The 27,722-nt window shown below is 37.4% G+C and overlaps 1 protein-coding gene across 1 annotated transcript in view; it reads right to left on the bottom strand.

Annotated features, from left to right (window-relative positions):
- Window positions 1–26,622, bottom strand: part of pdzrn3b (PDZ domain containing RING finger 3b) — a 90,703-nt gene extending 64,081 nt beyond the window's left edge. The window contains exons 1-3 of the mRNA XM_079882529.1: window positions 25,762–26,622; window positions 22,022–22,108; window positions 20,042–20,149 (exon numbers count right to left, since the gene is read on the bottom strand). Coding sequence (XP_079738655.1) covers window positions 20,042–20,149; window positions 22,022–22,108; window positions 25,762–26,475 — 909 coding nt within the window. The 5' untranslated portion in view covers window positions 26,476–26,622. The remainder of the gene's footprint in view (window positions 1–20,041; window positions 20,150–22,021; window positions 22,109–25,761) is intronic.
- Between the last annotated feature and the right edge of the window lie 1,100 nt (window positions 26,623–27,722).

The raw sequence follows: 27,722 nt of genomic DNA, 5'->3' as shown, positions 1-27,722 counted from the left end.
AGCATTATTTCAGTGCAATTAGCATCTGGAAAAACTGGTTTCAGGTTTTTGCATTGAAATGCCGCTGTTTAGTGAACTTAAGAAACAACTCTACAAACCACATACACATTACTGCATGGCTGAACTTCAGCTTGTACGAGTAACACTCAACCAAATATGCATGAGTGGGTATCAGCAGGTCAGAGTATTGGAAAGGTGTTAGTGAAGAGCGGCTCTGTGATCAGTAGTAAATGCGGCTCCATCTCTGAAAGCACTGCGAGTTTGAGTCGCTTATAACGTGCATTTGAAAAATCAACACGCGTCAAACATCGGAAGATCCATGTTTATAAACCTTTTATCCAACAAAAGATAACATTTAATAACACGAATATATTCAAAACTGACTTCATAACATTAATCGAGTGTTTGAAATAACTTCCTTTTGTGAGCTGATGTGGCTTCTAATCATAGAATGAGGCAGACAATATATTTTATAGTATTCTATACAGTGTCGATTAGCATTACATTATACATTTAATTTATTATTATGAAAATAAACAAGAAGGCTTGAAGAACTCAAATAAACCCTAAATTGTCACAGTTTTTGATGATTTTAGTGATTATTGTCTTCATGTTTATTCAGTCAGCGTTTCAATCTTTTTTTTATTCAGCTACAGCGATAACATGATGCCTTTTCTACATATTAAGGATTTCCTGGAATGTTAAAAGCTATATTACTTCTGTGAGGCATATTTGGATTTTCAGCGTAAGGGCAGCCTCCGGCTTATGAATGGAACAGACGTGTTTAGCGCTCAGTAATGCTCACTCCATCCTATTTTTGGTAAAAATAGGAAAAATAATACTACTCTCTAAAGAAATTTGAAGTAAACAAATGATAATCCATATGTTTTTTTCCAGTGTACAGAAGTGTACAAGAGTTGTTTTTTCACAGTGGATGCATATTTAATATTTCATATTAAAGACATGGACATTGATTTTGCATACCTCTTGACAAAAATTAAGACATCACTGTCACGGATTTTTTATTGTAGCATTGTGTACCTTTCGGCATTCCCATTACTCCAATCTGCAGCCATCCCAGGCTCTGATTTACTACAATTAGTTCTCCTATCAAATGGAAATGCTGTAAATCCAATAGCAACAAACAGTCCTTCAAACACTTTATCCTCTGTCTGTTGGAACAACTAGCTGGCAGTGAGTTGGGCATCTTTCCTTGTCACTGGTGGGTCTATTGTGCTGCGTGTCAATGTGGTAACCGTGGACCACACAGTCAGCTGAATAGCAGCTGAGCTTGGCTTCAAGTGAGCAGCGATTCAAAACTGAATCCGATATGAGCAGATAAGCAAAGCACAGAGAGTTTGGCTGGGCTGAGTGGAACAGCTGAGAGGAACGCTGGGCTGGTGTTCAGTAGAGGCTGGATCAGGACATCTGGTGTGATTATGATGATTTATCCCTTTCTGAGCAGTATTAACCTCACTGTGACTCAATCACTCTCATTGTGTTCCATTATAAGGTTCAACGTGCTACATTTTGTGGGTTTTTGCATGTGGTGATGCCTTTAGAGATAAACATCTGACAGCAATCAAACAACTGGAGTGAAATCCTTGTACTTCATCCAAAGCTGAAGGACAAAGGCATATTTAGAACATTATAAACAGTTGAAACAAAGACAGAGAGAGACAGAGAAAGTTCATGCTAAAAGACAACGGTATGGTTTTTAGTCTATGCTTAAACTTTGTATGTACCTAACCAGACAGCTGTGTGCAACCAAACCAAAACCTTAACAGTTGATATTTTAAAAATTATATACAAATGAATGGGAGAAATAACACTGAATATGGCGCTCTATATAGAAGTCCCGTCTTCCTAAAAAAGCCAATTTCCTTGCTAAAAGCGACTAGTTTACTGTAAAATAAAAAAATGAGCATGCACATTAGCACAGCAGCAAATTATATTACTGTTTTATATACTGAAAAAGAGTTTTGGAGATTTCAGTCTTTCCCCATTTAATTACATACCAAGTTGTACATTATACCCATTAGTTACAATGAAAATGCCCAGAAGCTTTCCCAAGATCGCCACCATGAAGAATGACTTGCCTTACAGGAACTTTGGCCTGTGTCTTACCCTATGCCCTTCTTCACTGCCTCCAAACTTAGAATTTGAAAAGTGACTTTGAAACTTGCTTTTTGCTTTTCCTCTCCCCCTTTCCACTCTATTCTTGTGGTTCTCCTCCATCCACTTAAAAAAAAAAAAAAAGTTGCCATGTTGGCAGTTTGACTCATCATTTACCCAGTGATGGAGGAAGTATTTCCAGTGACTTTTCCCAGCATTCAGTTTGAATTCCTGAATGGTTTTCTCATCAACAAGGTTTCATCAATCACACCAATGATCAATCAGGGAATTTGAGCACGAAAAAAATGGACACTTGGGTCTTGAGATGCATTTTCAAAAATATTTTTAGTAAATATCTGATATACTATCGTAATTTATTCCTGTGATGCCAATACTGAATTTATAAAGCCATTACTTCAGTGACACATGATCCTTAGTGCAGAACACAAGCTCAACATTTATTTGCGCTGACCCGCTGTCAGTTTTTATAAATACAATTTTGACTGTTATTAGTAAAACATTCAAATTAACAGAAAATGGGGTGAGAAAGAAAAAAGACAAATTAAAAAGAGACAAAGAAGTTGTTTCAGTGTTGCATATCTTAAAACTTGCATCATCCAATCCTCCAAATCCCTTTAAAAAAGCTAATAAACATCCTCTGAATTTTCTAGTTAACATTCCTCCACTATAATGTCTTTAAATAAGTCTATTACACACGATTTCACCTTCTTCCACCGTGGGGAAAGCACAGGACAGATTTCTGATTAAGTTTAATGTACTGAGCTAATCACTAGCAGCGGTTCAGGGGCTTTAAGAAGCTTTGTTTCGTCTCATTGTTAAAGCTGGGGAATATTCTGCCTCATTAGGCACAAGTCTATGCCTTAGGTGCTTCACAATCGAGAGAAAGTGTAATTGTGTTTTCGTGTGTGTGATGTATTGTAAATCTGTTTAATTAATGAGCTCCCTCCAAATGGTCCCAATGTCAGGATGTTGTAACTGGTTCACTGCCCCTTCTATCCCAAGAGTTTGCTCTCTCCATCTTTGCTTGTTCCAAAACTCATTTTCCCTCTATTTCCACTCTTGTGTGTGCCCAGAGATCAGCAGCTTTGGGACTGGTGTGTTCATCAAACCAAGATCTGTCTATTAGCATATCTGTGGTATGAACGAGGAATGAAGGGAAGGCATCATGGGGATGGATATACAAAGAAGCACTCACAAGGCCTTAATTGAGTCAGTGCATCATGTGTTTTCTGACCCTAGCTAGTAAACTCTGGCTAGACTGTTTCTATGCAGCATAACGAAAGTTAATAATACAGAGAAAATTAAAATTATTTTATATAAGAACTTGTGCTAGTGCTGGGCAGAATGGCAATATATGCTGGGAGAAAGAAGAAACGTGAAAAAAAAAAAAAAAATTTTATATTTACAATATATCAGATATTGTTTTTTTTTTATTGTATTTTTTAAAGTATTTATTCATTATTTATTTTATGACTGAAGAATAAATAGCTAATATTAAAATTGTATAGCATTTTACCCGAATAAATAAAAAATAAAACACCAAAAAAAAAAGAATTAAAAGAAATCAATCAGGTTAAACGCTACTAGTGAATTAAGGCATCACAACAGTCATAAAGTACAGTATACAAATTCATGTTAATTTCTAAATATAAATAATATTTAGCTAAAATTAACACTTAGTGTTAAATTATTACTGTTTTCAATCAATAACTTAAACTGAGAAATGACGGCAAAGGTAATGTAAATGTAAGAGAAATTAGCATATATGATATTTTATCAAGTGGTTTTTGTATCTAGTTGTGCTGTGATGCACTGTTGTCCTGTAGCATAAACACCTTGAGAAAAAACATAAAATAGAAGTCTCTAGTATGCGAGTGAATAAGGTAGGGATGCACAGTCATCTGGGAATTTAAAAGTGCCACCTGATTTCACAGAAACAACAGCAGTGCCAATGAAAACAGAACCTTCAAATGTGGCCAATCCACGTGCAGTCCTGCTCAGAAGTTACACAACAGACTCGCGCCAACACCGACAAGCCCATATGGGCTGTACGCAGCTGCTGTGAGAACACACAAGCATTCCCAAACATCTCACCACAAGCTGACCTGAAAACAGACACAATCTCTCCTTGCACAAAAGTTCAGTTATGACAGAAATGCCCACTCTGACCCCGAGTACTGCGATCTGTTCACATCAGAAGTGCAGCCACATGTGAAATTCATCATGTAACAACTCGATGAGCATGTGTAAGCGTAAGTAATGTGCATACACTGCAACATGTTCATCCTTGTGGGATTAAAGAACTGTGTGCTGATTCCTGTGCTAGGTCAGGCAATAATTCTTCAGTAAAGTCACATAATTTAGATAAATGGATTGTATGCAGTGAACAGGATGCATTGAAGATCTCAATCCCAATTTGAAGTTTTTAGGCTTTTAGTTCATGCCAAATATATGCTCATATACACCATAATAATTATTTCATAATTATTGACTGATATTAAAATTCTTAATATATTAAAATACAATTTTGTCTAAATAAATCAAAACTAAGACTCTGGAAACTAAAAACGATCAATCAAAGTGAATTTAGCTATCACAATATTATAATGTACAGTGTGAAAAATAGATTAGCTAAAGATTATATTAAACTGTGCTACTTAATTATAAGTGTTTGTAAAGATTGAATTTAAGTGAGCATTAGATGATAGTTGAAAAGTATTCTAAAATAGTTTGTTCTTTTAAAATAGTATAAAAATAGGGGAAATCATCATGCATAATAAAATATCCAATATCAATGAGTATGTATCCGATATCGACTGATAGCAATTCATTTAAAAAAAAAAAATCAACTTGACAAAAACTAGCAGAAATACTTTCTCTTTTGTAACAATAGACCAACCAACTCAATATGAATCATGACATTACAAAACAAAGTACAAAGTATTGTCAAAACAGAGGTCTTTGAGGTTTCTGACATTAGTTTCTGTAGACGTAGCATTTAGGTCAATCTTTTTTGGTCTTTTCAATCGGAGAACTTCAAGGTTGCACATTTCCTTCCAGAAACTTACCTCATTAATCAAAAGTACAGTTTCCAAAAAGGAAGAAAGAAGAGAGAAAGAAAGACATTTTGGGTGAGTCAGTGAATTCTCTGGCCATTTCAGAGACTGGAATGCAAAGACACACATAGACGCAAAAACAAAAATGTATGGGAAAAATGATGTTTAAATTTGCACTGGCCCCCCATACGGTTGCAACACACAGCATATGACTGAACTGGGTCCAAACTGGAGTCAGGAGTCTGGATCCCCACAGCTCGTGAATCACGTCATCTCATTCATCGACCGCACGTCACCGCCAGCACCCACATACTACTGTGCGGCCAGAGAGTTAGACTAGAATTACCTAAACGCAAGCATTTGACAAAGAACTGCCTCTCATATTCCTAAATTACAGTCTCTTCTACTTACCAAGCCAGTCTGTGGCCTTCTATCTAATTGACTTCATGATAAATGAGCCCGTCCGACCACAAGCAAAACATTTCCAGGAGTTGCAAGAGCATGTTTCACCCTCCTTATGGTTGCCAAAAATTTCTAAAGGACTTCAGTGGTCCTCCTAAGCCATTCTAAGAAAATATATGACCTGGTGGATTACACATTCTGGAGAGAGACTTTGCCACAATGGAATAAGTGAAGCAATTCGCACACCAACTTGTGCCTTTGAACACGACACAGTCCAAGTTTGATACAATCATATGGAGTACTAAACCTTTGAGCACATTGCAGGACCCTTTAGCATGAATTTGTAAAAAAAACTGCACATTTATAGCACATTGTTGTTTAACATGAGCCAAAATGGACAGTCCTCTGCTATAAAGTGCATTTCTAGTCAAATAATAGAAAAACTTATTTTGAGTTATGCTTAAGGAAACCATAAGACATCAAACATCAGCCAACATTTGGGACATGTATGTTTTTAGATTCTAGAAACCTGGCATTCAGGCAAGACTTTTTTTTTTTTCATTCAATCAGAGTTCTATCTGAAAGGCTGATGATTCGAAGGCCAGTCGCCCACCTTGTCATCTGATTACCCTCAGCTTCGTTAGGGCGTCCTGGAGAGCAGAGTCGTCCGAAGGTCACACATGAAAGAGCCTTATGATCACACAGAAATCTGCTCATTCCTACTACAAATGCTTACAAAAAAATTGACCGACGTTCTAAGGACCGTGCAAATTCTTCCAAAACAGAAGAGATAGAGATAGTCAGAACATGCAAGATGTTATGGTCTTTGAAAGTGCTGACAATGATTCTTGAAGAATAGCTGGACTGCTTCCAAAACATCTCTCTTCCGAGAAGTCTATCTGAGGTAGTCTACTGTACATTGATGTTTTGTAATAATGGTTAGATAAAACAAAACTATGCTCTGAAAACAAACCAGTCATTGACAGATTCCAATCTGCCAAAACAGATTCGTTATGGATGGACTATGCAAGGTAACAGTTCCATAAATACTACTGTTATACCTTCCACCACTGACTAAAACCCCTTCCAGTTGGCTTTGATTGGAAAGGTCACAACCTACTGTACATTGCATTTTTTTTTTTTAACACGTCAAAGTAATCAAAGCCCTAACATTCATCCTAGGTCACCGCTTGTGGAATGAAAATTTGATTTTGCTGTTAAGACATGAAAGTCAAAGCTCAGACGCTTATAGATCTGTCGACATTAAAAACATTCCACCAGAAACAAGGACCTTCAGAGAGGAATGTGGACAAATCTGCTGAGGAAAGGTACAAGTTTGTGAAGAACGAGTGTCTTGGTCTCTCTTTTTCTTTAACACACATACTTTTTACCTTCAGAATGTGGCCAAACATGTGTTTCTCATTTTATAAGCCCTGTAAAAGTGATAATGTTTGAAAATATTAGAGTGATGGATTCCAATCGCATTAAAAATAAAACAGGAAACTTAAGGGGAATTAAACGAGAGGGAAAAGTACAGACAAGCATTTGTCATATTAACAACGCTAACAAATCAAATGGCTCGTAACCAGTTTACATGAAGTGCTAACTGAAGAAATGTTTAGGGAACTAGCACATTACCTGTAAGATTAAGCACATTTTAAGATCTATAATAGTAGATTCTGATCTTTCTCAAGGCATTAGAGAAAATTCCAATCCATGGTGCTGTTTCCTGTGCTTTTCTGCTCTGTCTTAGATCCAGAGCAGACGTAGAGTCGGAAGACAGCTGGAAGAGGATTTACATTTTTCTGGCTCCAAATCAAGGAATTTTTGCAGCAGTTTCACATAGTTAGGTAGCAAGGTTTTCTTAATGTTCACCTGATAAAGTAAAGTCTCATCTGAAACAAGACTACTAACATTAAAAACACTGGCATTTTTGATTTCCAGGCAACATCAAGTGAAAGTTCAAACTCTACTTAGGATAGGATATCTTATAACAATATTGACTTTATAAGAAAGAACACATCAACACACATACAGTACTCATCTTGCAAGACAATTTTGTCATGCCTCCTCTCACACTGTTTCATAAAAAAGGGATTTTGCCTTAATTTCTTCTATTGATGTTTATGGTATTCATGGATTAGTTCCACTCTGTCTCATTCTGCATTTAAAGTGGGCATCTCTCAATTTGGATTACAGAGATTTGTTCCTCTCCTGTTCGTTCCTTAAAATCATATTCCTGCTAATAACCTGTTTGGAAAAACACTGACTATAGGAAGTCATAAAAAATATGTTAGGATTCCTTTAATGAAAAACTATGGGAATTACATGCGAAAATCAGTGAAACAGCGTCAAAAAGAGCGAAAGAAAGAAAGAAAGAAAGAAAGAAAGAAAGGGATATTGAGGATGAAAAGAGAGGAGAGGAGGAGAAAGGGACAGTGCAGGAGAAAGAGGGGAAGAAAAGGACAGTGGTGCGGAGAGAGTGTGAGGTGAGGGGAGAGAGTCTACAAAGGAGCACTTGTCAAGCTGCCCGGCGTGTGAGAAACCTGATGCCCTGCTGCAGATGTGGCCAGGTTTATTTAACACCACCTACCTAGTCCAACAGAATCCATTATATCCATTCTCATACTACTCCACCCTAAACCGCCTCTCCTACAGCAACTAAACCCACCATGGCAATCAGCAGCCATTCAATCCATCCATCTGTTTCATGTCTGACCTAACGTTTCTTCTACATCTCCAAGGTCTGACCCTCAATATGACTCCCCATCACACTGTCAAACTCCATCACAAAGGCCCGTCTGCAGTGTGAGGCCTTACAGCTTTGCCCAAAGAGTACAAGACTTTGACCAAAGCCTCTGTTGTTTGCCTCTCTTTGACCCTCAAAAACCAGTCACAATGTGTCCAGAAGTTCTCCTGTTCTTTATCCAGTTCCACATCGCTCTGATGTGCTGCCAACTCAAACACAGCAATGATTGTTTTCACACAGTAAGAGTAACAGATGAGGTTGATGACAAATGGAAAAGAAAGAATAAAAGTGAAATGATTTGGCTAGATTTCTGTTGGAAAACTAATAAATTAAAACTTGCCTGCGGTCAGGTGAAAGTTTAAACTGCGGTCCACAGTGACTCATTGTCTGAAATGGTCTTGGAGGACAGTACTGCCCTTGGGTTGCACGTTTTAATTTCCAGAACAATCCAAAATGGTTAAAATAACCAGTTCACAAGAAACATGCACTCTTTCACCAGGCTGCACATCTCAATTACGCAGTGTCTGGTATGCTATAAAAAACTGCAACTGGCTTGAACCAACTTGAAATGAAAGCCTTTACCCATCTTATAAGCCACAAGTTCAACTTCATGCTATTCATTCAAGAGATTCATAAAAATCCATCCAGTAATAAAACATGAAGTATTTACAAACGAGTCATTGAATCATTCATTCAACCCAAGTTTTTTTTTATTTTTTATAATTCACATTAATTAAGCATTTTAAATAGACTCCAGCAATTAACATTTTGTCAGAACTTCTAGTAAATTCCATGTTATTTTATTTAGTTGTCTGTTGGGAGAATCGTGATCTCTGTTTGAAACAAAACAATTTTGTGATTCTCAATTTATCCAGAATCTGATGTCATAACGATGTAAACGATACTATCGTTATTTGAAGTGCCAAGTTACTTTCAAAAGGTGGTTTGCTCTATTGTGTTTTTATCCCAGTACTTCTGTGATAATGTGAATATTTGTAACAGAAATAGAGTAGTTGAAAAGACTGTTTGTTTACTGGTTTCATTCATGACAACTCTGGGACAGTGGCAGTGCCAACGCAGATTTGAATGTTCCGGTGTGATTTTGTCAAAGGTTTAATAGATTGTGATCAATCAATCAGAATCAAGATTGTGATCTTTTAACATTTAATCGCGCAGGTCTACTTCATATATTGTTGAATTTCTAAATAAATCAGAACACAATTCATAATGTAAACAAGTAAGTTTTGCAATCTCAGTCCAAGGGCCAATACAGAAGGCATTACTCCTACAAACTCCCAGTCCTGCTCCTGAAGGTCAACTTTTCAGCAGAGTTTATCTTCTGTTCCAACACAACTGCCTGGAAGCTTCTAGTAATTCTGTAGACATTGAGTAGCTGGTTCAGGCAAGTTTAATAAAGGTTAAAGTTAAACTCTTCAGGAAGGTAGCTTTACATGATCAGGAATAAATGGACACCCCTGCATTTGAAGGTCTATCAGTAAGTAACAAAAGAACACACATCAAGAATACACAACAGGACCATGAACTTGCCCATGCATCTGATTTCTTGCCTAGTTTCTGGCTAAAACCTAGTCAAAATTCCGAGTGTTAAAATTATTATACTTTTGCCATCTTAACTTTGATAGTTGGTCTTGACATAAGAAGCTCAGCTGGTAGTCCATGGCAACTATCTTGATGGTGTATCCCTCTTGTTGAGCAAACGTTTGAACAGCTATTGAGGATGGAGAACTTTAATGTGTATTTATAATACACAAAAAGAAGGCTACTTATACTGTCACTGTCACAACAGAAGAATATATTGGACGTCTTCCCAAACTTTGATGCATTAAGTCAAAACAAATTTCTCTGTTGACTGAAAGATGTAGGAAGTCTACAATTAAATGGAGAAGGTACGTGTGAAAGGACTACATCTCTTTCAGTGGAACAGGGACGCACACAGTAGGTCCACAGGGACAATAACATGACTTAGGAATAGTGTTTTCTACTTGCGCTCATTTGCATGAGAAGTGTGCACAGCGGTTGCTGGTTCCACTTTGTTTGGTGTGTGAAAGACTGCTTTCTTAAACGACTCTTGAAAAGAAAGCTTGTCAGGCTAGAAACGAAGGAATCCTACACCAAACCATGTTGGCTGAATTCAAAAGGAGTTTGATTAGTGAGGCCAGCTAATACAAAGATCTAAACCATCAAATTCAGACCAACCATGTGTCAATTGTAGCCAAAGAGAAGACTCAAATGGACTAATATTGACCTCACTTGTCCATGAGCCAAGACATTAGGCTGGAAACACCCCAAAATGACAAGATATCTGGTTTTTGAGTTCAGGACAATTCCTGAATCTCATCTGCCGTGAAATTCTGGAAAATACCTTGATGTGAGACATAGGCTACAATATTCACAGTAGAGTATTCTTGGGCCCAAACAATGCAAATAAGTGTGTTTTTAGCTATGCCAATTCAGTTTCACAAAATGTGCCAAAATGCAATTTGGAACACAAAGCAAGTAGATTACATTGCTACATTTCATCACTGCCTCAATTGTCTTCTATGATCAGTTTACATGCCAACTACTGCCATGCCGGAATTAGTGTGAAAAGAATCTTGCTGGGAAAGTTAGTTAAACTGTTGACATGTGTATAGCTAGCTACCAGAATGGTACACACCTGGTATAATGTCTAAAGCATTGGAAATCAAATCAATAGGCCCCTACTGGTGACTGTTACTGGTGCAGTAAACACAACAATTCACACTAGCTAGGCCATATGTTTGCATTGCACTGGCCAAGTATTCAAGTCTGCATATGTTTTTGGCACTGAAATAGTCATGTTGAGCACAGCAAAACTATATATCTGTTGGGAGGAGGGACAAAGAAGAGTAGTCTTGTACTTTGGTGAGTTATGACAGGAAATATGACTTCAATTCTCGGCTTGAGCTTTGACATGCTTACTTTAATCATGAGCTAGCTGCTGAAATATGGTGAAAACCAAGCTTAAATTACAGAACAGACATTCAATAAGTACATTTACAAGATCACTGTGGCTGTACACCCATAAAAAGAGGTAGTGAGAAGAAAATTACATTTACATCCAAGACTTAAAACAGGAAGACTGTGTTCATGTGTACTCATAAAAGTGAATGGAATCATAACTGATCTGACTCCCTAATACCATATTTGGTGAAAATCACAGACGATAAGATGTCAACTCAGATACCCAGCCAGCCACTGAAAAAATTACAAGTTTCCTTATATGCATAAAATTAAATGATGATTTGTCCATTACTACTGATTTACTGTGATATACAGAGCCAAGAGTTGAAAGCCTAGCGAAAGTCAACAAGTGGCCTTACCGCAGAAAGTGTTCTGTGGTAGCATTCTCTTCTTAGATCCCATTTTGAATTACAGATGGCTGAAACAATCCATAATGCAGACATGTTCTTTTTCAACATCCACCACACTTTCCAGACTTGGACAGGCTACATTTTCTTAGGTCCTGCTGAGGGCACTCAAAGTGGGCTGTAATTAACAGGCCCGGGGCCTGGTCTGCATTACTGAGGGCAACTACAAGGAAACGACTGCCTATTACTTCACGACCGAGGGTCTGTTAATCAGCCTATTAGCGTTTAATTGAGGGTAGTTAATTAGAGAGGCTATGGGGGTGGGTGGCTTGCATGGAAGGTGGGGGGCTAATGGGGTCTGACTGTGAGAGCAGCTAGCTAGGCAACCTGAGACTATTGTTACTGATATGTTTACACAAGCCTGGTGATTGATTGGAAAGACAATTAACCTAAATTATACTTGCCTATTCCCCTCTCCAAAAACATTTTAGATGCTATAAATTATACCTATGGCTTCTATATATAGGGAAAAGGCCTGCTGAACAGAATTCACAACACATTTACAGTAGGCTAAGCCAGACTAAGCAAATCCTTGACAGCAAATATCAAGAAGTTCTATATTGGGCTAAAAGGAATAGTAATAGACTGATATCTGACTGGATTAATCTGCCTATTTTTGGCCCAATTTAAAATGAACAGCATTGGACTATGATAAAGTGTATGTGGCCAGTTAACAGATGTTTTAGAAATTGTTACAATACTACTAAAACTAATATTATTATTGTTGTTGTTGTTATGCAAGTTATTTGTCATTATAAAGACAGTGTATTTGATTGATGTACTTGAAATACATTTATTTTATGCTAAGTATACTACAAATACATTTACATATGTATGTACTTAAGATAAATATCCTGCAATTGTACTTTTGGTATACTAAAGTAATATATTTAAAGTCTGCTAAATTGGAACAACTAATTTTGTACTTAATGCACTTTAGTTATCCGGAAATAGTGCTGAGGTCCAACTAAAGACATATTTAAGTATATTTGATTGTGCTAAAGTGGAACTATTGCAAGTATACTTTAGGTGCACATTAAATATCATCATACATGCACCACAGGACTGTCCATTTTAACCATGCGCTGCTATTACAGAAGCTGAGACCAGAAGCCTATTATATCCCTTTTAAAACTTCCATTGGATTTAATGTCCTGTAATAGCCAAGTCAGCCATTCCAGTCAACTGGAAAGCAACTCACCACTGGGACTAACAGTCTTACTTGCCTATACTCCTCCTCCCTGCTCACTTCCATCTAGAAAAAAAGACAGGGGCACAAATCCAATAAAGTCCTTGACAAAGGCTTTCTTCTTGCAATCAGATGCCAAATAACATGTGATACTGCCCACAGTGAACTAACTGCCACCTCTGGACTGCTCTGTTGGACTCAATCAGAAATAACACAAGACCTTGTGACACATTCCAAACTAAAGATGACATGTGCTGTGATATCTTAGTTGTCAGTGGAAGAAAGGTGAAGACTGGAGGTTGCAGGGCGGCCTCATGCTGGGTTGACCTGACTTCATGTCCCTGAGGAAACTAAGAACAGGGTCTCCTGATTTAAAAATGTCCAAGCTGGTCATAAAGTCCGAGTGCGACAGATTAAGGTTAAGCCCTGTTTTAATGGAGGGTATAGTGGATGAGTTACAGAGGTGTTAACCAAATTACAAAATAGATTTTTTTTCAACACAATTTCATAACTGTATTGCAAAAAAAAAAAAAAAAAAAAAAAAAATTAGTATTATATGTACTGTCTCTAATTTAAGTTCATTTTAGTAAAACAATATTTATTATAAATATTTAGTTTAAATATTGTATTAACTGTATTGAGAATAATCAATAAACTACAAAAAAAAAAAAAAAACTTCAATAAATAAATCAGTGTTTAGACTCCAGATGCATTACGATAATGAGAATTGTGTTGGGAAATTTGTTGTGCAAAAGATATACAATATTGCACAATTTAACAAAAACAATCTTAATGGTACAAAATAGACTTAATTTCTTCTGCAAAAAAAATATAGATATATATACTTTTAGGTTTTTATATTTACCCAAATAGCACTTAAAATGAATTAAGATCAAAGAATGACAGGTGAATTAAGGACAACCACTCCAACCAAAAAAAAAAAAAAATAAAAAAAAAAAATAAAAATTCATCGCGGACCAAAAACTGCATTATTTGAGGTTGAAATAAATTTCCCTCAAGGACATCTCAAAAACTCAGGACATCCCAAATCTCCCTTTTTATAAAACCAACTGCACATTGTACATGTTTTCTTCCTCTGTCCTTCATTACAGCTGTCTGATCCACAAGGTTCTTCTTAATCATCAATGGACAAGAATGCTAACAACCTGAGTTCAAAAGGGCTGAGGACTCATCTGCATGCTAGCAATGGGCCCCAGACCCTTAGCATATCTATTCAAGCTGCCACTCTTTTCATGTTGCCACTCACCCCTCACACCATTTAACGCCACATCTGACAGCGAGCACACACTAAAATAACTCAAAGCACCATTGGGTGTTAAGTGGTGGACTGTGGGTAACCTTACAGCTATATGGAGACAGAAAAAGATAAGGAACCACTGGTGTTACTAGAAGCTGCTGATATTAAAGTTACATTCACATGCATTATACATATTTGATGCAAAATTATAACAAGACAACAAAGCTGGATAATAAAAACAATGACATGAGAAATCACATTTTCCTTGATCCTTTAACATAGGATTTTGTACCATTAAAACATCCCGCAAGTTTCACAGTTTAAAACATCTTCCTCATTATAAAGAAAATTAATTATTTAACCAAGTTCCAAAAATGGTTAGCTTGGATATTATGGGATCTGTGACGTCACATGAGCAAATACATGCAAATTACACATGACTGCCTCTAGATCAAGAAATCGACTATTATACATTACGTTATACATGGCACCATATGCCCTGCCCGTTGGTGTTCAGTCTTTTAAATTCCACATGCTTGACTCAAATGGATGAATAAAAGAATGTTAGTTTTGACAAATCCTGTTTTAACAGCTTGCAAAAAAAAAAAAAAAAAAATCCATGTCAAGATCTCTTTAAATATATTTGTCCAAGCACACTCATATTCGTGACAAAGAAGTGAACGCAAAACTAGCTTTCTGGCATGATCTTTAGGAAACATAATAGCTAATTAAAAGTGATGTTTAATATATACTGATACTAATATTATTAACAAAATCATTGCAAATATATCTCAAATCTCTCCAGCCATACTTAATTCTTATTTAAAGAGAACTACTCTTCTGTTACTGCTGGAGCTCTTGCTTCTTTCAGATGGCAAACACTGGCCTCTCAGTGGAGCTGCTTTTTAAAGTCTGGTTGTTGTTCAACCTCTGACCTTTGTCTGTTTGCAGGCTTTTACAAGGTGACATTTACAACCCGGTCTATCTCCATGACCTCTTCCTACTCCCAACACATCCAATGCTCCTGAATACAGCCATGATCTACACTTGGATATCAAGACACATGGGTTTTCCATGGTTTTGTGACAAAAACACATTGAAAGCTGAAGGTACTATAGCCATGTACTGTGTTCCCAACACCCCTTAGTTTGAGATGAAATTGTTAACTGCATCAAACAGCATTCTTAAAGGTGGTGCGTGTAATTTGGTTGAGGTTAAAATACTTTCTATCCTAGCTAAATGTTTAGAGACAACTATGAGTAAGCCATTTGCGGACTGATTCCCCAGACTAGTGTAAACACTGTGACTCTGCAGCACTTTAACATTGCTCTGTTTATTTGAGAGATCTGCAATGTAAACCTCTGGTTCAACCAATGGAGAGTGGCGCAATACTACCTGTTTTACCATACAACGGCAGACTGGGCTTCAGTATGGAAAACCAGTTTAAAGGTCCCATGGCATGAACATTTTTTAACATTAATATGTGTTCCCCTAGCCCGCCTATGGGCAGTGGCTAGAAATTGTGATAGGTGTAAACCAAGCCCTGGGTATCCTGCTTCGCCTTTGAGAAAATGAAAGTTCAGATGGGCGAATCTGGAATCTTCCTCTTATGTCGTCATCAAAGAACAATCCCTTTCCAATAGCCCAGGCTGTCAATCACACAGCACGAGTTTATCTGGACACTTGCCAAAACTCGTTATGAAATCAATGACGCTGTTACACTGCACAACATAAAGCTCTTACTGTATTTACATCATGTTTGCATTGGTGAAAGCATTAGTGAGAGCGCAGAAACTGCGTTGCAATGATAAGATCTTCATTCATGTGATCAACAGACTGTCATCTGCTCAATGCTCATCACTGCAACCTTTTATGTGATGGGAATAGATCTAAATTCGTTAATCTCGATAGCTGTAATAGTAAAAACGTATAACAGCTGTTTCATATGCAAGCATGTCAGCCAATCACAGCAGTGGGCGTTTACACTGAAGTCTCACACAGACACACCCCTTCAAACAGAGTGTTCAAATCAGAGGCTAAAATCAGGTTAGGAAAAATGCCTTTTATTTCTAAATTATGACAATTTTTGATCTAAAAAACATACTAACATTACAAGGGCACCCCAGGAAACATTATAAAATAATAAAAATAATCCATGCCATGGGACCTTTAAATAGCAGTTGTTTTGTCCCCCACCATTAGGTTACGCGTGTGTATAGAAATGAAACACTTTATTTAAAATAAAAAATTCTAAAAAAAAAAAATTGTACATCAAAAATGTATCACAAATTACTTTTTTAAAATATATACTACAGATGAAAAATAGCCTCTGGCTAACTCTGGAGCATTTACTGAAATGTTCCTTTATGTGCACTGTCCCTGTTAAAAAAAAAAAGAATAAAAAAACAATATAAGATGTTTTTCCAAACACAAGAGCTGTGTTAAATCCAATGCGTAAATCAATCTGTCGCAGGCAAACTCGGCTACTATGTGTGAAAATTTTCGAACAGTGTGGAGTGCAAACACAGCACCGTTTTTTCTTCCCTTTTTACATCTTTTTTTATGAGAAAATAAATGTCTCCGGCAAACAAGGCGCTATTCATCCGCTGAATTATCTGAGCCTGTCTCTCTGGTGCTTACCAGGGACATCTGCCATGACACTCCTCCATCAGACGACCGTGGGAGATTCTAGATCTTTATGAGCATGACATTTACGTGCACATGACATCTTTGAAGCCAACATAGCCAAGAGAATATGAAGAATACGGGGCTATTTTGTGATTTTTCCCAATTCACTCTTAGTAAGACGTGAACCATAAAACATTCTAGTGAAATTTATTACATAAGGGCCAGATGATCTGTGCAGTGTGTTCCTGGCTGGAATTTCTCATGATCGCTCAGTGAGTCACCCATCACTGCTGCTGTCAGGAACATGTGCACAAAGCCCGTTGAATACCGTGATGGCCCTGCTCGCCCTATGATACAAATTCACACGCTCCGCCTGGATGCTCTCAGCCGAGATGCTGTCGCAACTCAAGAACTCATTGTACTGATCAGTAGATGCTAGTCACCCAAGAGTCTCTCGCTTGAATGGTAAACAGCATACAATTGACTTAAAGAGGTTTTGGCGTATATTTGGGAAACTACTAGATTTTTACATTTTCTGAAGAAAAAGTGGTTACTTCCTTGCCAAAGAAAAAAAAAAAAGGTCACACCTACTAGCCGATATACCAAGCCAATAATTATGTTCATGTCAATGAATGGGTGATAATAAAATTCAATAGGATTTCATCTAAATAAATCACAAAATAAGTTTTACACGCTAATAGTAAATTAAGGCATCACAACATTATAATCTACAGTCAAATTTATATAAATGTTTAGATTTGCTTAAATTTAACAGTGTTATTGAGTGATGACATGATAGATAACGGCAGAGGTAATCTGAAATTAAAAATGAAATTATCATTCACAAATAATTATCCAATACTGATGTCATAATGTAACATCAACAACATGCTGCAAGATGCAAATTATTTTAAATTATTTATCTGAGCACAAAAATTCATGTGCTTTTATAATCTTTAATCAAAATAAGTTCCCCACCATCTCAGAGATGAGATGTAAAAACATCTCATCTCTTCTCTGATGACGTGTTTACTGACACGAGGGCAGGATAACCAGTCACTCATGTGAGATCGCTGCAATAGCAAACAAGAAAAAACTATCGTAACTCCCGTTTCATGCAGACTTTAAAGCATCTGAGCACAATCGCCAAGCAATACACGTGGATCCAAATGAGCTGGGGGGGAAAAAGGAGATAAATGGATACTCCATATGATGGATGAAAACGTGCTGATGTAGCAAGAGAGACAAAAGAGTGCTGGAACCTGGAGGGTTCCAGAGGCACATATTTTAAACAGCGAAGTCCAGCTGAGTCTAACTCTCATGGGCTATAAAGGATGGGACTACAGGGTGTTGGTTTAGATACACACAACTGAAATTACAATGGAAACAAAACTGCTGTAAGCCATTTTGCATTAATTCTTCCCCTGTGATTATATTTCTACAGAAAATCATTTCTCAAGTCAACATAATTAAATATGTGATACCACCTTAGGTGCTGACGTAAAGCTAGAATCCATATTTCGATCTCAAAGAGCACAACATTACCTCAGGTGTCACCGATAGCCATAAAAGCATTATTACACCCTTTTCAAAAGGCAGAAACATTATTAAAGTAGTTTTAAAAGCACCGATAAATCTCCTGAAGGAAGCAGAAAACGTTATTCCCATGTACACATGATCCAAATAGACAGCACAGGGTGGGAACAGCTTTGCATTGTGGGAGAGAGTTTCTGACTATAAATTTTAAAGGTTTACTCAATAGACTGACCTAGGGCTTTGTGCTTCATGTTCCTTATGCATTTACATCCTCTGGCACGCATGCTGTTTCACCTTAATTATTCAAAAGACAAAGACAAAAAGTGACTTTCTAGGTCTATTGCCATCCTAGAGCAAAATATCTTGTTGAAAAAGCTTACTGTACACTACAATGATAATACTAAACCAGTCACAGATAACCCTTCTCAAATATCTATGTATTGTTAAGTTGATGTCCTTTTAAAAAAAAAAAAAGAAAAAGAAAAAGCAGAGATGTAGGTGACATCCACAAAAACCACAAGGAACACTCTCAGATATCACGGCAAAGCAGCAGTTGGCATGCTAAGCACAATCCAAAGCTTTTCCCCTCACCCTGGCCCCTTCCTCCAAGTAAGTCATACTAGCACATTTCCGCCCAATGCATTAACCAATCTGGGACTCATACCCCCCCCCCTCCCCATCCAAAGCAGGGCCAGTTTAGTGGTCTTAAGTCACCAGGCGCCGAATGCATTACTGTCGCCTTTGGTGGCTCAATCTATCCATTGTCTCAAGGGCTTATGGCATATCTAAACGAACAGGAGAGTTTAAGACACTTACGGCTAGCACGCTGCATTTGGCTGCTCTTAAAAGTTAGTATAAGAGCAGACACGACTTCCTCATCCAACATACCGCATATACTGACGTCAAGCGCAAATGAATAAATCTTGAAACCAAAAAGTGATGTTGTTAACTAACTCCTGAGGGGAAAAAATCTTGCGGCGAAAGCTACCATTTTGTTGAATGATGATTCGACTACACGAAGTGAAAATATTTACATTAACTTAGCTAAACAATTGTACAGACCCAGGCCATAGTTATAACACGCTACAGCGAATTCAAAGCATCCGTTGTACCATACTTGTGTTTCATGCCGCTATAAAAGCAACCTTTGTAGGGCTGACTTTCTATGCACCCTCAAAAGTGACCACTGGGAACTTTTGGCCTTTTAAATAGTCCAGATTTTGTTCCAAGGTAAAAGAGAGCCTTCTGACTTGATGCCAGCCAGGAAGGATTCCTATAAGTCGGTATATACAGCGTCCAACAAATTACAAATGCAGACTTTCTGAAATAATCAGGGCTCAAAGATAACGTTTTAACCAAGAATCTTGCAAAAGCTGTTACATTAAAGCCATTTTCGAGGTATAACATGCTTTAAATATTATTTTAAATATTATTCAACATAGTTTGTACAACTGTTCCTTTCAGGATGAGCTATAATTGGCAAAAATAGTGTCCTAACATGGCGCAACACAAAGGTTTCTGTCCTAATCAGCCACAATTGCGACATAGGACAGGATATCTGTCTCATTGTGTTATGTGTTATGCACAAAACTGTATACGTATATAAAATATGTTATGATTGGCTCTTATTGTGCCTTGGTAGGGCAACGGTATCAGGCTTAAAGCAGAGGCAATTACCTCCATTATCCTGTCATGGATCTGCAAACCTCCTTCTTTATCCGCCGGTCCATTCTCCACAATCTTCGACACAAAGATTCCTTCATTCGAAGTGCCATCTTTATTATCCTGCAATCCAAAAACAAGGCAGCAATATTTAGCCAAAAAAGAATTTAAAAAAAAATTACTAACCAATAAAACATTTTAGTAAGTATTACTGATGCAAAAACACTTTTACTGCAAATAAATAAAATGATTAACAAAGACACAGACTCCCTTAAAGACGCATCCAAAACACAAATAATTGTTTGCAGGTGTACAAAGCAATGCGCTCCATTGTTCAGCTTCTCTGCGAATACACTGTCAAATGAAAAACATATTGCGTTTGTGAGATATTTAAGGTGTTAAGAGATTAATAAAAAGATGCTCACCATTCATTATATGAAAATATAACCTGGACAGGAAGGTTATAGCAAAACATCTGCCAAAATCGTCGAACCCACCTCCCAACCACATCAAACCACATTACCTCTGTGCCATGTTGTGTGACACTGTGCTGTAATTTTTAATGGAATACTTAAGAAACCGCAGGAAGTCAAACTGTGAACTCTGCAGTTAATTACTGTAAGCCCTTCCCTCTTCCCCATTACAACGACAAAAACAACATCTTTATTTGCCAGAGGATCCTACTCCTACATAATATTTCTTTTCTTTTCTAATAAAACGACATAAACTCTGTTCCAAATTTAAGTAACAGAACAAAAATAGTTGCTAAACTAAAGATGCAATACTCCAAAAACTATGAAAATATGTAATATTCAAATACAAAATATACTAAATTAAATATACAACATATACAAATTGCCTCCTCAGTTCAGTGATTAATTAATTAGAATCAGAGAGCCATGTAATAAAAATACACCAATATTCCACACAAATATTGGGTGGCTACTAAAATTTGAAATTTAAAACTACAATTTCTTTCACATTATTGACAGAGCTCATTGAAATGCATTCTGGTATTCCCAACTCTGCGAATGATGCTGCGAAAGATTTTGCTTCCGACAAGCCTTTGCCACTATGACATTTTAAAAAGCAACCCAAGTGGTCAGCTCACTAAGTTTTAGAAACAGATCTAAGGTCTTACAAGCAGACAGGATGGCTGGCATGTCAAACATTTGCTATGGAGGGGTCATGGCCACGTTGAAGTAGTTGTGCAGTTGCTAAGAGACGCAGCCATTTGTGTCATTCATTAGTGACCGACCTCTTCCACTTACTTTAGGGTAAACTAACTCAGCCATATCAATTTGTGCTATATGCTTTAACTGTGGTGTATTTTTTATAAATAAATAAAGCCTCGTCATTGTGATGAGGCTACATCTGGGTCTTAGAAGAAGCCCTGGAAACTTGGCTCTTGTAATAGTTTTCCTCTTTGGAAGGTTTTTCTGCAAAAGTCCAGTTCAGACCAAAGTGCGTCATATTTCTATTTCAGACGAACCACAAACAAACACTTTTTAAAGGGTTTGGTGCTCATTCACACTGATATGGATACCACAACTACCACTTCAGGGTGGACTGACGTACCAAAGTGGCACTGTATACAAAAGATATAATTTATGTCTGTATTTTCCCAGTTGCAATTTCCCACTTAAATTGAGTCATCCAATGACACACTGAGATTCTGAAATAACCTGACAGATATTAAAGGTGTCTGTGTCATATATATTTTTTTGTTTATCATTATAATAATTTGTTTTGGTTAAGACTAGATCGAGAAACTAATACTGTAGATGTGGCATGAGGTAATCTAAGGCCTTAAAATATATGTAAAAAATATTTAAAAATGCATGATCTGGGATTCCTAAACAGTTTTGTTCGGGAAAACCCTTCACAAAACCCCTCTTGATTTCCTTTACCAAACCTTGACAATCATGGGCTGAAACAGGAAATACAATGAGCCAAAGACACATAAGATGGAGGTGTAAATCTTTCTGAACTTACCGCACATGGCCTTCCTCCAACGATATTGAAGCCTAAAGATCCAGAATCACGATGGAGTATAGCCATGACACTTTTGGTCTCTCCGCCCTGAAAAAGAAGGAACAGTATAAATGGCCCATTAATTCACACATACGTCTTTAAAAACCATGTATTTATTTCTATTCGGAAAGTAGAAACATCTGAGCTTCCAAACTAAATATTTCAAATTAGGGATGTGCCTGAAGCCAAATACTATGTTTGGATAGGAAATGACTGGCATTTTACAAGATCTGTTGCACATTAAATCCTCCAACATCATCATGTCAGTCTCTCCTTACTATCTTCAAGTGATAAGTGAAATCTGATGTACTGCAATGTAACTGACTACCACAGCAAGCCTAACCGTGTCCCTTCAGGGGCTCCGTAGAATGCGTTACTCATTTTCAGTGCCTTTCCGAATTCGGATTTAGGATTCTAGTACATCCCTATTTCAAATATAACCCTTCAGGGTGTGTTTTTATAGCACAAGCTCTTAAATCATCCGTAGGTAGCACGATTTACATTTGACTGAGACCAAAAGTGGTGCGTGACCAAACAAGTACAGAAGTGCACCTGTTACAATCACTAAACATCATGCAAAATACATAAGTCATCTCAGCTTAAAGCATCTTGGAAAAGGAGCTGTCAAGTGGCCAGTGGCTTTAAGGGTTAAGGCCTTGTTCCCTGCTCATTTGGTCGAGTATATTAATACATTTGCAGCAAACGGCTCTCTCGACAGATGAATGGCGGAACGTGGACAAACAAGTGGAGTCAGCATTTTATTCCTCGCTTAGGGTGCACTGCATAGAATCAGAGACTAAAGCAGCTGTCATTTCTGTGTGCCACAGAATACAGTGTCTAAATATAATACAGACATCAATGGCAGGCATGTACAGTGTCCTCTTTACTATCTTTGCTGAGTGTATGCAATGTACGTCTCAAGTAAGGAATGTATCCCGCTGGACCAGGTCATGGGAACAAGTCCCATAATTCCATGAGAAACAATGTCCGGCACCACTTAATATAAATGCACATCATTGTTGTTAAATTGTATATAATAAAAATGTGCAAATAATGTCAGAGGATGACTCATCTAAAGAATAAATTCTCTTGAATGGCAAAAACAAACAAACATATAGAAAGATAATGCATAAAAAGTGTTGAAATGCTCTAGTGGTGATACGAAAATTCTTGTGATATCATTTTTTTCCTCCAGAGCAGCTGGATCAACAGCCCAGCATTCAGCAGACAGGCCCAATCCTGCAAATGTCAGCTCCCCATCATCGCCTTCCTTTCCCAGCCCTGCTTCAACTCACTTGACTGATGAACCATGTGATGGGAACAGCAAGAGAGACTTCATTCCCCTGCAGGAAGGCAGTCACTGGCACTAAGGCATCATTCAGAGCCCATAAACATGTTCACTCACTGGGAGGTTGCCTTAGGATCTCATGCTCCTTCATAGAGCGGTCAAGGGAGGTTATCTGTCACAAGTGTAACTCACAGACTTTTTCCATGCTCTGATGGAGTCCTGAGGTGAGGATATATTATAGCTAATCTGAAGGGCATCACACATGCCAGAAGATGTCATGGTACTTAATTTAAGGCATGGCAAGGACATACAGTAAAGCACTAACAAAAAAGAAGTGCCATAGTAAGGTCGTTGTTTCATTATTTGGGCATGATGTATCTTTTTAGTGCCTAGACTACACCAAAGTACCTTAGTATTACCATCACTTTACCATTGGCATGTACTTTACCTCTCAAGTACTGATGTAGCCTACTGACAACAATGTATAAAACTACTGTAATTTTACTTTAAATATGCTACCATTTTAAGTTTATTGTGCAAATATAGTACCTACATTGGAAATTATATTGAGTGTTCCCTCAGTGAAAAGCTTAACTACCCAACTGAAGGACACAAAATGTAATGTAGGTCTTTAAACGCCTAAAAATAATGTAGCACACTATAGGTTATAACAATATATTTTCTATACTATAAAGTCCATACTAAACTAGAAAGTTCCATTAAAACCAATGAAGTCTACATTGCAAGCCAGCTAGTAACGCATCTTTCAGGGTTGGAACTTGGAAGGAATCATAAAAACAGCAAACACCCGAAATTAAATACTTTATGCACCCCATGTGCATGACAACAAACAGCCTTGCATTAATATACAAGCAATAATAATAATAACATGATATTCCCCAAAGAGTGTAAATAAAAAATGTCTCTAAGTGTAAATTTACACAACAACGATGTACTAAAAACATAAAAGCTTTTCCTTTGCGTTTTTTTTTTTGCGGACAGACGATAATGTCAAAGCGATCCCAGTTCACACGGATCCGTAAAAATGACTAAAATCTCTGTATTCTGCTGCCAGGCCAGTAGTTGGCGATTGCACTTTGTAAAGAAACACTACCTATACACCTTATGTGCCAGAGAAACAAGCATGCAGCCATATTTGGAATACTGTGTTTGAACTTCCGTTTTTGGGGTAGCTCTGTATATTTCTATGGCATCACTGTCGAAGAGTAATTAGCTGGTGAAGTGTATTTACTTATTGCGGAGTTAACGAAAGTTATCATGAGCATTGTAATGTTTGAAGCGGATGTTGTAACAAATGTCAGTAGACTGGGAAGATTTCAAATGAGCGGTACATTAATAAATCTGTAAGATCTTACCTTCATGCTGTGGAAATACAAACCGGAGGACAGAAGCGCACCGCTGAAAAGGGGCAGAGCTACCTAAATTCTACAGACTGAACACGTAATACGCATGACTTTACTGTTTTCACAAATTAGCATTTCTGTAGTTTACATGGAGAAAATGGTATTGTTTTCAAAAATGTGCACTTTGAACTAGTTTGCGTTTTGTAGAGCGCTGATGGAAAAACGTCCTTTTGCTCCAGTTATAAACGTTGTTCCAGGCCAGGGTTTAAGTATGCGATTTGCTTGGAGCTTGGCTTTCCTCTTTTGGAACTTTTTTCGTTGGAGGAGAGGAAATATACCAAGTCACTGCCCAATAATTGCTTGAGAGTTACAAGTCACTGTCACTGTCACTGGATATTAATTACTTGTCCAAGCATGTTTCTAAACCAATAAAAGCAATATCACACTCACAATTGACAAGTTATATCAACATGGCTGTGATTAGTTACACAGCATCTTGCCTACCGCCCATTCACAGCCGATTTCAGTACACTCGAGTGATATCGCCTAAATGGAAGTCCATAAAGAGTTTAAATCTAAACAACACTGACTATAAAAGTATTAATAAATAGGTGTCCCAACATTTAATAAACAAGAGAAGAGAAAAAAAGGAAGGTAAAATATAAAATTATACCTACCACAGTGAATTTTTTTTTTTTTTTTTTTTTTTTTTTTTTTTTTTTTTTTTTTTGGAGAGAGAGAAAATTGGACAAAAAAAAATCAGGCTTCTAGAGAAAGAGCTCATTTGTTAAGGAAACGGACAGCATTAAAATGTACCAACAAGTTTCTGCCAAAATATGTAGGCTACTGTAAAACCGCTATAAATTATTAAGAGATTCACGCAGTGCAAGAAGCTTTTAGAATCGTTTCAGACTTTTTGTGTTGTGACTTTTTGTATTGGCTAATGGTAGCCAATACTACGTTTTACCATAGTTTTATTGTAGTAGTGGATATGGTTGCTATAAATATTTGTGAGTGTTATTAAAGCGCTGTCATGATTGTTCTCTTACCTTACACGGTGGAGAGAGACTCTTTGACAGCGAGTCAATCCTGGCGCTGTATTCCGTGAATTTCTTCTGATACTTCAGCGCTGTCATCTGAAGCTCGTTATGAACAGCCGACAGTTGCGCCAAAAGTGATTTCTCTCTTTTAGTCGATTTCAGAGCTTGTTTCTTCAGTTCCTTATCCAAGCTGACAACTTTCCCTTGCAGCGCGCCGTTGTGCACTTTGAGGGCTTTCAAACAGCAGTGGTTGTCCAACTTCTGCTCCTTATGAGTGAGCATCAATCCGCATCCACTCTCGCATATCCCGACCGCTCTGAAATCACACGATTCACGCATGTGAGCATCCATATCTTTAAGGTTCAGCACCTCGCTGCAGCCCTTATTCCTACATTTGGCAGGAGAATAATCGCACATCTCCGCGTGCTCCGCCAGATGCTGAAGTTTGACGATCTTCTCGCAGCCCCGCGCGTGATTGTCACATTTAATGTCCAACTTTAATATTAAGTTTTTGAGAGGAAGGACGTGGTTGAGCTCTTTGGTGGAGATCCTTTGGCATTTGACCGGGCAGCTGCTCTGCTGAACGACCCACGGCAGCACACAGCCGGCGCAGAAGACGTGACCGCACGGGGTAGTGAGCGGATCCTCCAAAACTTTATTACACAAGTTGCATTTGAAGTCTGGGTCCACAGCCCCTTTGAAACGATCCAATTCAAATCCCATTTTTTTTTATAGATATATATATATAAAGATCCAAAAGCAGAACCGGGGCTCCCACGGAATAGCACAGGGGTTTAAACGCTCTTCGGACTAAGTCATTAGAAGAGCTCAGAGAAACTGAGTAGACTAGTACGAGAACTTCTACTGACTGAACTAATTGCCTGAGACTTCCTATGGGGGAGAGAAGTGTTGCAGATTTGGGTACCGTAACTATCTGAAGAACTGCGCACTCAACAAGTTGACTAAAAAGTTGACTCTTAAGCCAAACTTAAAATGTATGACTGTTGTTCACTTCTTAGATAACAAAATGGCATTTGGCAAGTGGCATTTATACAAAGAAATATAGTGCAAGCACACTTTTCAAGTGAAACATTACATCAAAAAGTTTTAGGTTTAAATGATTGATAAAACAGTAGGCTAGAACAGAGCTAGTTGTCAAACTATTTACTACAGTAAATATTTTTCAGTTAGATTTATTTGAAAGTCATTACATTTATATTTATTTAATATAGTATTTAAAGTGCTTACAAATAAATTATATTGTATTATATTACTGTTTTTTGCAGCCTTAAAGGGATAGTTCACCTTAAAATGAAAATTCTGTCATAATTTAGGCTACTCACCCTCAAGTTGTTGCTTTACACATATTCTTCAAAATATCTTATTTTGTGTTCAGCAGAAGAAACAAATGCATACAGGTTTGGAACAACTTGAGGGTGTTCCAATATCATAATTTTCATTCTTCATTTCATTTCATTCTATTTTTTTTAATGGGATATTGGAGTCTTTATTAAAATGATTGCAATAGCAAATCACAACAACCCAAAAATCCAGTCAATTCCCGATGGACAAAATCAAGTCCCGCTCCACTTTTTTTCTTCTTCATGTTGTCACAATTGGGAAGTAAAAAAAATACTATCGCAACTTCCATTTCATGCCAACTTTAAATCTTTAAGTGATTACCCTTTAAGATCCGATTTAGAAAACACATTACCGGAAAAAAAAGCATAAATCACTAAATAAAGCTGGCGTTAGATACATGTTTTGTGTGCTTATATGCAGAACAGTTGAGAAGCTTACATATTTCAAACTCTAAAAGCCCCAAAGCTAAAGATGCTCCCTCACATTCCCTCGGTTTGCATGAGTGGCCAATGATGCCTCGTGGGGGAAAATAATCATCTGTCTGAACAGTTTTCTGATAAGTAAATGGGAGCTTGTGAGCGTATGATTTGCCTAAAAATGTGTATTTG

This window comes from Squalius cephalus, assembly GCF_949319135.1.
Source record: "Squalius cephalus genome assembly, chromosome: 10".
In the NCBI taxonomy this organism is placed as follows: Eukaryota; Metazoa; Chordata; class Actinopteri; order Cypriniformes; family Leuciscidae; genus Squalius; species Squalius cephalus.
Note: the sequence above shows the minus strand (reverse complement) of the source record. Positions and strands in the feature narration are given on the sequence as shown.